The sequence below is a fragment of the Haplochromis burtoni genome, unplaced genomic scaffold, assembly GCF_018398535.1.
Source record: "Haplochromis burtoni strain Fernald_Lab_line unplaced genomic scaffold, NCSU_Asbu1 Contig_1830, whole genome shotgun sequence".
Classification (NCBI taxonomy): Eukaryota; Metazoa; Chordata; class Actinopteri; order Cichliformes; family Cichlidae; genus Haplochromis; species Haplochromis burtoni.
The window spans coordinates 6,029-21,515 of NW_024584191.1; the positions used below are offsets into that span (position 1 = coordinate 6,029).

Here is a 15,487-nt window from a genome sequence, read left to right on the forward strand (position 1 = left end):
TCTAGTCGGCACACTCATTTCCTCCATTACCTCGCTGGCTGCTTCCCAAACAAACACACGTGCGGCTTGGCACTTGTGCTGTACGTAACAAGTCACGCGACGTGACGCTGCGGCTGTGATTGGTTCGGCTCTGCGCTACTTAGTTTGGATTGGCTGACCTTTTTTTTTTTTTTTATTTTATTTTAAGAGGACAAGAGCGGCGAGGTCTATCGCGATAGCTTAATTTCTCTATCGAGTAAAAGTTATATCGCGATACATATCGTTATCGTTCTATCGCCCAGCTCTACTTGTAACTCAAAGTAATGTTCATATCGCCACTGTCAAAAGCTGTAGACAATGGTATCATTTTCTTCTCCCTGTGCAGGAGCTATAGTGAAAGGAGAAAAACCATATTGGATGACCTTTTTTCCCTTCTGCAGATAACTGAAGAGTGTTGCACAAGTAGTGACACAATAGTTTGATTTTTAACTGTAATGTGATAAATTTAGTAAACGAATATTAGTGAATTGCAGAAAATGGTAATGGCATAACGGTAACATGTTTCTTTCTAACTAAATACTGCTTGAGTGGTTGTCCCATACAGCCGTGAAAAAGTACACAGTCTTTCTATTCAAAGATTTTAATGTATCAGCACATAATAGGATTTAAAATTATTTAAATACAACCTCAGGTGAACAACAGTGCATGATGTATTATACCACATCATTAGTCGACAAAAAGGAAGCCAAAATGGAAAAAGCAGTGTTAAAAAAAAACAACCCCTAACTGAAGCAATTAGTTGAAGTAAGCCTTTGCTTTAAGACTTTATCACTCTTTATCGCTCTTACATCATTGTGGAAACATTTGGGCCACTCTTCTTTTCAATATTGTTTCAGTTCATTGAGGTTTTTGTACAACTCTCTTAATATCCCTGCCACAGTATTTCAATTAGGTTTTGGTCTGCACTTTGACTGGACCATCACAACAACTTTATTCTTTTCTCTTATACCGTTCTGCTGTAGATTTGCTAGAGTGCTTTGATCATCGTCCTGTGGCATGTCCCAATTTGGGCCAAGCTTTAGCTGTTAGACAGATGCTGTCATATTTGACTCGAGACTATTTTGTTAATACGGTCAATGACCGCAAGTTACCCAGGTGCAGCTTGTAGTGGTTGCAAAACAATCAAATTCTAACCCCTCCACCACAATGCTTGACAGTTGGCATGAGGTGTTTACGCTGATACCTTGTTTAGTTTTTGCCAAATGTGCTGTCGTGCGTTCCAGCCAAACATGTCTACTTTGGTCTTGTCCAGCGGACAGTTACGGGAGTCTTGTGGTTTGTTCACATGCAGTTTTGCAAACCTAAGCTGTGTTGCCATGTTCTTTTTAGAGAGAAGGTTTCTACTGGCAACCCTGCCCAACACCCTATAACTTGTTCAGTCTTTTTCTAATTATACTGCCACGACATTTAACATTTGTCATGCTAACCGAGGCCTGTAGAGTCTGAGATGTTGCTGTTGTTGTTTTTGTTTTTTTGTTTTTGTTTTTTTTGTGCTGTTTCTCTGAACATTGTCTCATTTTGGGTGAATTTCAACTGCTGGGAATATTAACAGCTGTCATGATTTTTTTTTTCCACTCGAATGATGGACTTGATATTGTTTGGAAATTGCGTTATAATCCTTTTACAGATTGATAGACAGTAATAATTGATTTTTTTTTTAAAGATCATTGCTGATGTCTTTCCATCTTGGCATTATGTTAAGACACACCTGAATGCTCCATCCCCACAAACTGCTAGGACTGATTTAAAAAAAAAAAAGAAAAAAAAAAGAAGTTCTGATTATGTTAAAAAAACAGCTGAATATGATAAATGGCATTTGTGTAAACATAAATCTCTTTGTAAAGGTAATGTTACTTTATATTTTATTGACATAGAAGTGGAAATTGAACAATAATGTTTGGACCCCCTTGTACCCGTATTAATTTTCAGGATCTTCGTTAAGTTGGTGTATTAATCCATGTTGGGACCTTTTTGTTTAAACTTAGTTGCCTTTATTTAATCCTGGCATTTTTTTTATGCTGTTCTCCAGTAAATGAGTATCAAAGTAAAGGAGGTTTCTTAAAGACTAATTGTAGTGCCTGAGTTGTTGGGAGAGGTTTTGTGTGTACTGCATGAATCACAGTTGGTGGTGTGTTGTCAGTAGCCAACTAGGTATATATCACTGAGGTCTCTGCCCATCCACTAATCCTCTCCCACACCCCTGCCTCCCTCACTTCTTTCTCTCCAGCCTAAGTATAATATCTAGTTTGTCTCAGACACATTCATCTGCCCCCTGAGTGGCTTCTTACAGATTAACTGTGGATGGAGTTTGGAGGCTGCAACCTCTCACTGATCACTCAGCGTTTAACTCGAGCTGGGTCTGTATGGTAACTGTGCAGCTGTAGACTTTGAGACCTGTATGGAAACTGCGTGCAGATCTAACAGCACAGTGAGTTGCTGCTGATGACCCAGGACTCGGGAGAGGCTGTGGGTGTTGTGGTTTGTCCAGGAGATGCGTGAAGGAGCCCTGGTATGTTTCTGTACAAAGCCCTTAAACACAGAGATGAAGAGGAGGACATCCAGGTACAAACTTGGTTGCTTATTGTCACTAGTCAAGATGTGGGACGACATGCTTATTGACATGTTTTCAGTATTTTCTGGAGGCAGATTTAAATCCTGTTGTGTTGGATGTAACTTCGGATCCTGAATTTAAGATGCTTCTGTTTAGTTTATATCAAACAACATGCTGATATTGAGAAATGTTTAACGTGACCTCCGGGAGAAAATGTTGCTCTGCTACTTTTGTCAGATTTTAAGGAATTGTTGAAATGTTTTGGAGAAGGTGTTTGCAGGTTCCCCTCTTTGTGCTGAAGAGATTAATAGTGCTAATCGCCCTTGGGTTCCTCTGAGCTGCTCTGGAGGGGAACAATAAGGCACGAGGCATTAAATGAAAATTCCTTCACCATAAACCTTTGTTACGAGAAAAATGCTGTTGTAGAATTAGAAGGCTGTTTATACTGTTTGGTAGATGCCTCTAACTGGTGTTCCTCGTCAGTTCTTTTTGTCATGATTTTATATGACTGTTTCATTTTTCTCCTGTGTTAAACCTTCTAATCCCCTTAAATTGTTATAGACTAAATCCTGTATTAAGGGGTGCAACATCCCTTTTAGCCTTTTAAGATGTCTTGAAGTTTATTATTTAACATTGTTATAAATAACTTAAAACATACTTGGCTTTTATTCTCATTAAATTTTTCTTTACGTATCTTTTATGTATACTTTTCTTGAATTGCATTTGAGTCTGTTAAACATGAGAGACCTCAGCTGCCGCTGCTCACAACTCTTTCTTTTTGTTCACAGTCCCAGAAATCCTGGATAGAAAGCACTTTCACCAAGAGGGAATGTGTGTACATACTTCCAGTGTCAAAGGACCCCCACAGGTATGTGCTTAGACCTACTGTAGTGAGTCTGCTGGTGATAGCCATGGAAACGGCGTAATTGCATGGTGTGAGTTAAAGAAGGCCCAAACCATAACGACTACTCTCCAGAGGCAAAATGAGTCTGTTTTAATGTTTATGTCTGTCAATAAAATTACAGATTTAAGTGTGGGGTTAAGCAAGTGATGAACCTGTGGATCGTGACTTCTTTCAATCTTAGGGATGGGATCTCCCCCCCCCCCCCCCAAAAAAAAAAAAAAAGCAATATTAGCACTGTTAGCTCTGATATGATGTTTATACCCCAGCTTCAGGTATCTACCTTATACCGGTGTGAAAGTAATAAAATGTCATCCTCACAGTGAGAATTGGACTAGGAATCTTTTATGTGTGTAGATAGAGAGATATATAGCTGTCTGTCTGTCTGTCTGTCTAGGTCTTTTGACACAGTATTTTTCTGCAGACTTACTGGAATCTTACAATGCAGTGTTGAAATTATATGCAGGCGTCTTCTTGGCTTGGCGTGTCATGAAGGCCACTTATCCACACTGTGTTCATGACAAACATCAAACAGCTCTGTTAAAGGGGCAGTAGTTGCTATAAATACTCATCCACTTTCAGAGAAACGAGAAAGGAAAAGGTGATTTTTAAAAAAAAAAAAAAAGAAAAAAAAGAAAAAAAAAAATTTATGTTCCCACCAGCAGCTTATATTTACAGTTAAACAGTCCTTGGATGTCTTCCTTTCTTCTTGTAAACTCACAATAATGATGGGTGACTCGTTTTCCTGTGTTTTCTTTTACATCAATTATTTGCGAACTGGTTATTCTCTGTTAACTGCTGTATGTGCGGCTTCTGCTAAATGATTCAGAGGTGTTAGTGAACACAGGCTCATTTAACATTAGGTCAAAGTGTGGCATGTGACTGTGATCAAAGTGAGTCCCTTTGGAAGGTTTCATAACTGTCTCTTGGTTAAAGGCCAACTTAACCGGGCTGTCTGCCCAGGAGACAGTTAACCTTCCTTAATGTCCTTAAAGAACTTTCTCTGCTGAGAACTTCCTCCAGACTTGGAGAAATCAAACCCTCACATTAGTCTTGTTTTAGAACCGTCGTGTATGGTCGGAAATACTCTTCAGATTTATCTATTCTGTTTTTATTTATATTCGCACTGACTGAGTTGTTGTGGCATTTCTTTCAGATGCCTTCCAGGATGCCAGATTTGCCAGCAGCTCGTCAGGTGAGTATTTGTTTGCTTGTTGTTCGACTCATTCTCTGTTATCTGACAGGGTTAGCCTGGCAGAATCCATGCCTAACCAGCTGCTTTACATCAGAAAAACCCCCAGAGGTAAATTCTTTGCAATTCCTTTGAAATTCAACTAAACAACAACCTTTACCAGGAAACAATTAAATTCCAGGCTTTATGTGTTAGGATGCGTATTCTCCCCTAAGGCTAGTAGAGGAAGACAGAAAACAAAGCTCAGACTCAATAATGATAAACAATTAGGCTTTTTTGTTTTTAGAAAAATCTGTCATCATTGATCTGTAGATGGTTCATATCTTGGACACACTTTTACCAAGTGTGTCCAGTATTTCAGTTGTGTATATGTTTTAGTAGCTTGCTGCCTCGGTTTGAAGTACCACAATACTGTTGCAGTTACACACCCAGGCAGAAGCTTTAAGGGAGACCGGTGTCAACATCTGGCTGACACGAGAGGGAGATAGACAAATGATGGAACTGGAGAAAGAAGTAAAGAGGCTGTGAATTAGATCACCTTTGTCCCTGCCAGTGAATCCTGTCTGGCAATGTTTGGCACACATCTTGTGGAGAATATTAAAATGTTTCTAGAAGCCAAGCCATGCCACTCTGCAGCCCTCCAGGCAGTTATTTTGAACTCACTGTCTAAATCAATGGGCAACTGCGTTCCAACATAAACTCAGCATCTGCTTATCTCACAAAGTCCTGAACAGTGCAGTGCTAACTGATGTTATAGATACAATAAGTCATGGAAATGCAAAAAAACAAACAAACCCAAAAACGTATACCCACAATAATGAGTAGATGATCCTGGCCTTACACAGCTGAAACTGTCAGGATCTGTGTGCATATATCAGCACAATAAGATTAGCTGATGTGGGGTTTTTTTGTAGTGGAATGGTCATTTCCGATAACTCACATAGTTAAGTTATAAGAATAATATGTATTTTTATTTATTTTTTGTCTCGTGGGTCAATAATACTGCGATTTAAGAGCTGAAGCATAAGAAATTCTCCTGCGGAAAAGGAAATGTGAGAGCCATTTAAATTTATCCTAACATTAGTCCATCAGTTAATAATTTCAGGGTTCGTCTAGATGGTGTTTTAGTGACAAGGGTGTAATATTTTGAAACGGGTGAGACCAAAATCTAACCCAAGCTTATTTTTAGTGTCACTTTAAACGAGTTGCCTTAATGGAGGACTGATTTGTTCACTGTGGCCATTGTACTTGTATGACAGAATGAGGAGATGTTCATAAGCAATGCTATACTCTGCCCACATGTTTCCCAGATGGATTAAGCTTAGCGCCCCAAAGCAAGTGCCAGTTACTACACCTTTGACCATGAACTGGAAGTTCAAGTCTTGATAGTAATGAATAAATGATGAATGATAGTAACAATAAATTTGTGTCAGCTGGGCATGACTTTGACTTGTCTTGTTACTTATAGAGCTGCTTTGTGAGAATGAAATACAGCTCATTAATTTTAATTTACTAATTACAATTAATTAATTGTAATTAATACATTTAATACCCTGCTAAGTAAGTTTGCTCACTTACAAAGAAATGAGACCCCTATTTTTTTGGAAGTTTAATTTTAATGGAGAAAGACAGAATATCAACCCAAGTTGATTGATTTTGGTGGAGCTAGAATTATAACACAGAAATTATAATCAAGATTTCAGCTGTAAAAAGAATGGGGTACATCAGTGTCATGAAGTTGTTATTACAAAGTATAAAGAATGACATGTGTAAGGGTATGGCTTTGAAAAACAAAACCAGATTCTCATCCAGGTAGCAAACTTCGGCAATGGGGCCAATATGTTGTACCCTCTTTAAGTAGCAGCTTAAAGAGCCGTTATGAGAACTGGATTTCAGTGAATGTGTTTTATTTTATATTTATTTTAAGATTATGTAATGATATCGAGTACATTTGCACTATACCCCCATATAAGCAATATCCCATATTGCTGCAAAAGAGGAAATACGGGTACCTACTTCTCTTTTTATGTCACAGGTAGACAGAGCCAGACTTCCAGGGGGGGTCGATCTTGTAAATGAAAAGGACAATTTGTTTTGCTGAATTTGTTTTACTCTTCTTATTTATTTAAAGCTGTCTCCATTGTCTTGGCTTCTGCCACACTATGTTAAGAGGCTTTGAAAGATTGTGAAGGTTGTGTGCTAGAGTTATAACCAGAAAACACTAAAAAAAGGCAAAACTAGGTCCAATAGTCCAATGAATTGTACAATCATTTCAAATACCTGCACCTTTACTTTATTGCAAAAGGGTCTTAAACATACAGATGACAAAAAACTCATGCAATATTGCACTGATTGACTAAGTCTAAATATACAGTACATGTCCCAGGCGGCTGAGTAGTACCTGAGAATTCTTTGTACACCTGAATGCCATTACTATTAATGCAGGGTTTGACAAAATCAATGGTCCAATGGCCTGGGGTCATTTTTGGACCTGTGACGATGTTTCCACCAACTAATTCAACTGTGAAGCAGATTAGGTTAAATGAACCCTCACTAATGAGTAGGTTTTTTTTCCTGATTAAAATGTCACTAGAAGTACTACATTAAAGGTTATTATAATCTTAAGGAATGGGTTTGAACTGCTCCCATTCATCGCTGGTTTGTTTTGCACAGTCATAGCACAACTAATTTAAGAAGTTGTTAAAATGAAAACTAACACATAAATTGCTATATCTAACACAGCATGCACTCCAATACTATTCTCCATTACTGCTATTTCTGAAGCTTTTTTTTTTTTTAAATATAAATTGTATATAAACAAATTAATTATCCTATATTCTTAATAATCTAGCTGGAGTACGTTCTGTAATTAAATTGGCTTTTTTTTGGGGGGGGGCTTGTTTAAAAAATATATATAAATAAATGACTAATAATCTCATCTTCTGGCCTATTGGGGGAAGATGTTATTTTGAACAAGGGATCCTATGCACATGTAAACAGTTTTTGTTAGTGATGATGTGCCGCTTTAGCTTCTCTGCCTTTTTGTGCAGCTTTTGATTGGCTGCCCATTGCAAACAGGAGGTTTGCTTTGCAGGTGGACAGGGCGTCTGTACTCAGCCAGAGCTGTGTGCCTCACATGACAGTGTTGTCTCATACACATACAGATGTTAGGAAATCTTAGATTAGGTTTTTTTCCCCCTAAAGCCTGAACTTGTTGATTTATAGTGGCTACTTATACTTGGCTGGCATGATTTGAAACTGCAGCAATGTTTATTTTGAGGAGCCAACATTGTCGCAATGTGTGTTTATAGAAAATAATGTAAAAAATAATAGGCTCACATTCATAGTTCAACATAATATTCAGTTGAAGAGTGCAGTGTTTTCCGAAAAACACTTCAGGAATATTTATCAGGTGTGGCATGGATTCCTGTTCCTTGTACTGTTTGTTTCTCTAGATTATTGTTCTGCTTTTGAAAACTCTTGTTGTAATTGTTTTACTGGTTTCCTGTTATTCTTTTTATTTCTTCAAAATTGTATCATGGCTAATAATAATTGAAACTGCAAACATTTGAAAAATTCATCTTGGCTTTTTTTTTTTTTTTTTAAGGTGCTGCTGTGGGCGGCTGGTGCGCCAACATGCTGGCTTCACAGCCAGCTTGGCCACCAAGTACTCAGATGTGAAGTTGGGTGAGAGCTCCAATGTGCCTATGCCCGAGCTGGAGGAGTGGTCAGTGGAAAAACACACAGAGGCCAGACCCACTGATGCCTATGGTGTCATCAACTTCCAGGGAGGGTCTCACTCATACAGAGCCAAGGTGAGGGGCTAATCCCCTTTGCTGTCTCATGTTTACTTTTTTTTTATTTTATTTTTTAAATTTAACATTAATATAGAAACTGTGTTGGGGTGGCGGGTGTTCCATCACTGTATTTAAGGTGTGGTGACTTCTACATAGATATCCTTGGTCTTGGAGTTTTATAGGTAAACAACTTTAGGCTCGACTTGATGAAATAAAAAAACAAAACAGTTTGATCAAAAACGGTTTGATAAATAGTGCAGATTGTGTATTTCAATTGATTTTAGCTTATTTTTCCGTGGCACTTCACTCTCTATAATATTTAAAGGCAAGTTTCTTCAATCCAAACACAAATTTATTGTGTGTGGTGACCCATCCTTTCTTTGTTGTGTGTTACGCTAACATGTTTTTCTTGTGTTTGTGAAACTGTGGACAGTATGTACGTTTGTCCCATGACACGAGGCCAGACAGCATTTTACGACTGATGCTAAAGGAGTGGCACATGGAGCTTCCCAAGATCCTCATTTCTGTCCACGGAGGAGTTCAGAACTTTGACCTGCACCCCCGCATTAAGCAGGTGATCGGCAAGGGCCTCATCAAAGCTGCTGTCACCACCGGGGCCTGGATTCTCACCGGTGGTGTTAACACAGGTAAATAATCAGAGAAACATTATGTTCTTTTTGAAATACTGTGGAAAGGACAAAGTTCTTCTGTGTGTTGTATCATTTTTTTAAAAGGTCTTGCAATTCAGATTGATTTTTAAATGAGGAAAGGCATTTTATTTTTGTTGAAATTAGGGAAAATATTGGAAATCTACACTTTTATGTCCAGATTCTCACAATGTACATTTATATGTATATTAAAAAATATTTAAATCTGTTTCTCCAAAAGAAACCTAACAATTATATAAATCAGACTGTTAATGATCAAACTCTTCTTTTACAAAAGCTGCAGATTCATGTTTAACAGGTTGTTCAGTCATTGTGGAAAGGAAGTCCTGTCTAACATGTGCTCAGCGGGAAGAAACTGCGTTATCTGTAGATTAACTTTATCAGCCACAGTGCACTGAGTGGACTCTACCTTTTCAGTGTTACTGGCCTCAATACATTTTGAACAAGTTGCACTTCAAGGATATTAAATCATTATAGCTTTGTTTTTATACTGAAATCAGAGTCTCGGGAAGAACATTTTCATGTGGTTTTCACAAATGGATCTTTATTCCCTCAGCACAAGAACTCTGAGGAATAGCTCTTAATAGGCCTCATATTCTCAGCAGTGACTGACCATTGTGGTATCATCTTTATGTTTTAATGAGACAGGAGGCTTCATTAGTTTTGCTACTGGTGGATGGAACCACTGAAACCATCACTGAATGCTGCGCGATTAGACAAAATGTGTTAGAAATAAAACCAAAAGTTGATCATAATGCTGAAAGCATAGCAGCCTCCATTAGGTTTGGCAAGTTCAAACTGGTTACAGAACTTTATGGGTAGTTTGTTTTTGGTGCTGCTAGAAAATGATTGTCAGTCCTGGAACATATTTGATGTAGCTTCTCATGAAGGTAACGCCCATCAATTGTTTGACCAATAGGAAGATATCTGTTGTTGAAATCCTTTTGGTTTTCAAATGAATTGCCAACAATGCTTGATTGGGTGGAAGATGATCTTTTTCGCATATAGCACACAATAAATGGTCTTCTACTAGAAATACTCTGCTTTGGTTTGGGGAAGGGTGATCCCTGGGTGGAGCATGAAAGAGGCAAGATATATATGACATTACTTGGTGTGAATTCACTCGACAGTTACCTGTACTATTCTCGCATAGGAGAAATTGGTCATTACAACAAACCTAATTAAATGTAAAATTTCCTTGTTGAGTCAGCGGATTCTTGGTATAATGAAAAATACACTTATTAATATATCTGAATAAACATGCTTTTTTATTATTATTATTATTATTATTATTATTATTATTATTATTATTAATTTTTAATTCTAATGATAATAATTATAATTTCTATATATTAACAAATACTTAAAAGGCATTTTTCTTTGGAAGACTCTTAGCCATGCAATCCTACACAAATAAACAGCCCGTTAATGGTGATTCGCTGATGTAGCAGAAGTTCTCTAACCGTGTCATTTGGTTGTGAGTCGAGGCTGATGTGTGTTTGCAGCCACAGTGTGGCGTTAAGATGTTGTGGTCTGATCATAGTGTTTAAATCATTACTCACAGGGTCAATTACTCAGACCAGTGATTACTTTTAATCCATCTCTGGTACTTTGGCCAGTTGGGATGGTTTCCCGGCTCACAAATTACTGCTGAATTTATAGGATCCATCAAGTGAGGATTGTGGTTCACAAACAACTCCAGGGCTAATGTACTTGTTGTGAGCTGGTCCCATCAGTGGCATTTTGGTCATTAACACTCTGGGGGTTTTTTTCTGTTTCTTTTATTTGGACTTATTTTTATTTATTTGGACTCTGCTACCTGACAGCAATGCATGTACTTTAATGAACAGAGAACAAGAGAGGAACATGGGCTGTTATTTTGTCTAAGAATGAGAGAAAATTGAAAAACATAAACTAATGGTAGATTTATCACTTAATAAAACTACATCTGCTGCTCCCCTATTTCCATGGGGTCGCCACAACGGGTAGCTCTGCATTTATGATTTGGCAGATTTTTATGCCAGTTGGCCTTTCTCACACAACCCCAAACAGATTTGTTAAGCCAATTAAATCTGACCTATGAATCATTCAAGTATTAAAAAAGGTGATGGACCAGTGTTGTGTCTGCACACAACAGACAAATTAGCAAAGAACTAATATTAACCATACAAATCTAAATTGTAGGTTTAGGCTTTTTAAAACGCTTAATTTTCTCTTATTTCTTTAGGTGAATCTATGAAAAAGGCCAAAGATAACAGTTTGATGGACATAGAATTGTATTCTTGCACCAACAAGGTAGTTCTCAAAGAAATGTTAGCCCAAACCTTAGCATGTCTTGACATTGTGTGCATGGTCCTTAAAAAAATTGAGAAGATTGGACAAATGGAGGACAAAAGAAGTAGCAGGTCTTAAAAAAGAATCTCCTGTAGCAGATCAACAGTCTTTAAAGAAATGGAAAATTCATCCAGCCTTTCAGTTGAGCCATCTACTGTTCACTGAAGCTTCGCTGGAGTTTTTCTCAGTTGGAAGGGTGGCTGTCGAGAAGCCATTTTTAAAGGAGTGGAAACAGAGAGAACTGGCTAAAGTATGCAAACTGAAAATCAGTGGCAACAGGCCTTATAGAGTGCTGAATTAGAAATGTTTGGTTTAAATTGTGATGATTATACATAGAGGAAGGCATGAGAGAGGCACAACCGTGAATGTCTACAGCCGTCTGTAAAACATAGGAGGTTTTGGGCTGCATTTCAGTGTTGGAGATCTTGTAAAAATTGATGGAATGATGAACCCAGAAAAGTAGTCAGATTTTGATTCACTATGCAATAACATCTGGAAAGCATCTGATTGGCAATGGCTTTGGTTTTTCAGAATGATCCCAAATACACTGGCAGTGAAGTAAAAGCATGACTCTATGGAAAAGCACAGTAATCCACAACTAGTCTAAAGCTAAGAAACACTGAAGTGTTTAGTTAAATTTGAGAACTGTTTAATAGAAAATGACCAAAATTAGTAACAAACGCATTTTAAACCACTTATCACATTCATCAATAATGAATCATGCTGCTTTACTGTGCAGCACCTTACATCGTGCATTAGCAACATTAATTATTATACAGACAGACAGTGAAGAAGAAAAACATTTAAAACAAAATGATGTTAAATATCATATGAAAACATGTACAAAAGATGTTCACATATCATTAAAGCATGACAAACTAACATCAGAAAAACTAAGGAAGTGTGACTGAAAAGTGTGGCGGATTGTGGCGACAACCACTTCAAATGTTAAAAGTTAAAATCTAAAATAAAGAAGTGAAATATCTACTAAAACTCATTCAACTGCACCTAAGCCCTCCATGTTTGGACTTCTTCTATGTTCTTAACGCGCAAATAAGCTCTGCCCATCAAAATGTCACGAAAAAGTCAGGTGAATATATCGCCTATTGTCATTTATTGGCCTGATGAATGTCGGTTGGAAACATTTTACATATCACCCAACCTTATTGTCAAGGTTACTTTAAATATAGACTGTTAGTAGGTAGATTTTGAGCATCCTTTAGGCATCTTTCATAAATCTGCTGATATGATGTATTATAGTTTAACTCATCCAATGTTTTTAGTGTCTGAAAGTCAGATGGAGGTTGTCCAGTTCTTTTCACAACATTGATTAAATATATCTATAAAATGCATTTTTAATGGTGAAAGATTATGCTGAGATATGTGACTTGGGTGGACAGTTTTATTTCTAATAATAATAAGGAATATTTAGCAGTGGAAACCTTTTTTAAAGAAAGAATAAAAGCTTACTTTTTTTATTTGTTTCTGAAGGTGTAGCAAAACATGTGGGAGATGCTCTCAAAGAACACTGTTCAAGATCATCAAAGAAAATTTGCACTATCGGGATTGCACCCTGGGGAGTGATTGAAAACAGGAACGATCTCATTGGCAGAGACGTAAGATGCAGCTTATTGTGACTAACCTGAATGTTAATGCGCCACAGAAGTTGTAATTTATGTGTGCATATAAAGATATATGTATATATGTATATATGTGTGTATAGTCTCCTTTTTTCCCTTTACTTTTCTTGCTGTTAATGGCTGCTCTTTTCCACACTGCAGATTATTGCTCCATATCAGACACTACTGAATCCTCTCAGCAAACTAAACGTTCTCAACAGCCTGCATTCCCATTTCCTCCTTGTGGATGATGGGACGGTGGGAAAGTATGGCGCTGAAGTAACATTGCGGCGGGAACTGGAGAAGCATATCAACCTCCAAAAAATACATGCCAGTAAGAACTTTTTTTTTGGTCATTAATGTAAAAGTACATGCTTAGTGCTGCAACAAAAGAGCATGCATACACTCACACACACAAACCGATATCAACATACATAAGTCCCATTGCAGCTGAATGTGTGCTGTTCTGGTGCAGGTGAAGACTGTGTGATGTGTCCATGAATGCCACACTTGTGAGATTGACACAAGACTCAACATTGCACTGTAAATATATTCAAAAATCTCAGACTTCGCACTACCTTTGGAACTATGAGTTGGACAAATTAATCAGTCACTTCTTCTACCATTAACAACAAACACAAGAAAAGAAAACCAGGGCTGGTTCACAAACCTCTAAAAAGACTCTGACATAAATTGCTAAACACTCCTGAATCTTTACCAGATTCAAATTTTGCTCTTATCCATAGAACCAACACTATCTGGATTTTAAACAGACTCTTTAATAGAAATCCTGCATAATGTGTTTCAAGCATAAAGTGATAGTCTGGAGTTTAACTAGGGCCAGAAAGAAGCACTGGTCAAAGATGATAATAATACACTACAAACCTTGACTCTCACCACCCAACTGAACATTATCATAGCTGAAAGTAAAATGAAAGAAACTATATTCTGGACTTGAAAACAAGCAGCAATAGGGACACCCTGGTCGTTTCCAGCATACAGGAACGTAGAACAGATGAATTTCATGGTGACGAGACTAGAACTACACCCCCCCCTGTCAGTAGCATCACATCTCACTGTGTAAACTGGAAATTAAAAAAAAAAAAAAAAAAGTAACATAACATCCTACACTGAATGTCACCAAGTTTGGACATTATAAACATAATGAACATATACAATATGCCAAGGCAGACAGCTTAAATGGATGGACAGTGGACTCAATGACCAGTTTCCATGCGAAGTAATTGAAGGAAAAAAACTGAAAACGGTACATCAAAGAAGCTATATAAATCACAGAAAAGATATAATTGATGAAAACTCTACTGTAACAAAAATGTGACCCAATTGCTTTTCTAGTTCCCCAACCCAAATCTGAATCACTTCCTTTTCACTCACAGAGTATTTTACCAATCATTTGCTGCATCTCCCCACTCCTTAGCAGTTTTCTCCGGCTTCTAAACGAACATAGACTGAAATGGCTTGAGATCTAAAGCGCTATAGTGTCCCTTTTTGTTTAATTATTTGGGTTTTGGTCTTCTGTTCATTTTTATGCCATATTTTTTCTTCTGTTTCTGTTATCACAAATGGTATGATTACACAAACATCATTCACCACACGTGTATACAGACATCTGTCTGTAGTCAATATTAACAATGGTTTAATGATAATAATTATGTCTATTGCATTTATTTATCTAGTCTTTTACAATTTTTCTTCTTCACTCACAAACTTTTCTATTTGTCAAAAGGGGTAACAGACAGATGGGCTCCAACACTAAACAAACATTAAAATCTACATGAATAAAAACATTTTAATGATTGGTTTTAGTTGAGGCAGTCTTTGATTACACTGTCCATTTCACAAGGAATTGGCCTGTATAAGTTTTTTTCCCCCCTCTAGTCTGTGAATTTTCTTTTTAACACGTAATTTCATAATTTTAACACATGATTATGAAATGTAAAAAAACAAATTAATCATCAGTGATCATGCCCCACTAAACCTTAGACAGAAAATGAAACCGTCTAACAAATGATTCAGTACCTGTCATCTAACTACATCGATAAAAAATTAAAATTTGACAAATTAAAAGCGGAGCATTTTAGACCAGGAAACACAACATAAATATTATCCTGTGAGGGTATTTAAATATCTTAGTGGAGAGGGAATACAGGGATGCAAAAGGAAGATACGGAAACAGAAATTTCTGATTTGGCCTCTGCCCACTTTTATGCTGTATGACCTGAGCTGATGGTAAGCGTGCTTGCTTTGGCAACGCATTGACACAGTATGGATCAACCTGGAGCTCATTCAGCAGTCAAATGCTGGGTCTTTTGTTTTGTTTTCCCTTCTACATTGACAGAGTTGTCGTTTGCTAGGCTGTGATTGG

The 15,487-nt window shown here is 37.3% G+C and overlaps 1 protein-coding gene across 1 annotated transcript; it reads left to right on the top strand.

Moving 5' to 3' along the window:
* The first annotated feature begins 290 nt into the window (after nt 1-290).
* Nucleotides 291-15,481, top strand: LOC102303252 (transient receptor potential cation channel subfamily M member 7). The gene is made up of 7 exons (XM_005952568.3): nt 291-2,601; nt 3,379-3,458; nt 4,648-4,686; nt 8,291-8,498; nt 8,914-9,127; nt 12,974-13,098; nt 13,264-15,481. Exons 1-7 carry the CDS (start codon nt 2,551-2,553, stop codon nt 13,459-13,461), a joined length of 915 nt encoding a protein of 304 aa, XP_005952630.3. The 5' UTR covers nt 291-2,550; the 3' UTR covers nt 13,462-15,481.
* The last annotated feature ends 6 nt before the right edge of the window (nt 15,482-15,487 follow it).

Excerpts from the sequence above, each read along its gene's own strand:
- LOC102303252 (XM_005952568.3), top strand. The coding sequence starts at position 2,551 with ATGTTTCTGTACAAAGCCCTTAAACACAGAGATGAAGAGGAGGACATC. Across the intron at positions 2,602-3,378 it reads ATGAAGAGGAGGACATCCAG|TCCCAGAAATCCTGGATAGA; the intron begins GTACAAACTTGG and ends TTTTGTTCACAG. Across the intron at positions 8,499-8,913 it reads CTCACTCATACAGAGCCAAG|TATGTACGTTTGTCCCATGA; the intron begins GTGAGGGGCTAA and ends AACTGTGGACAG.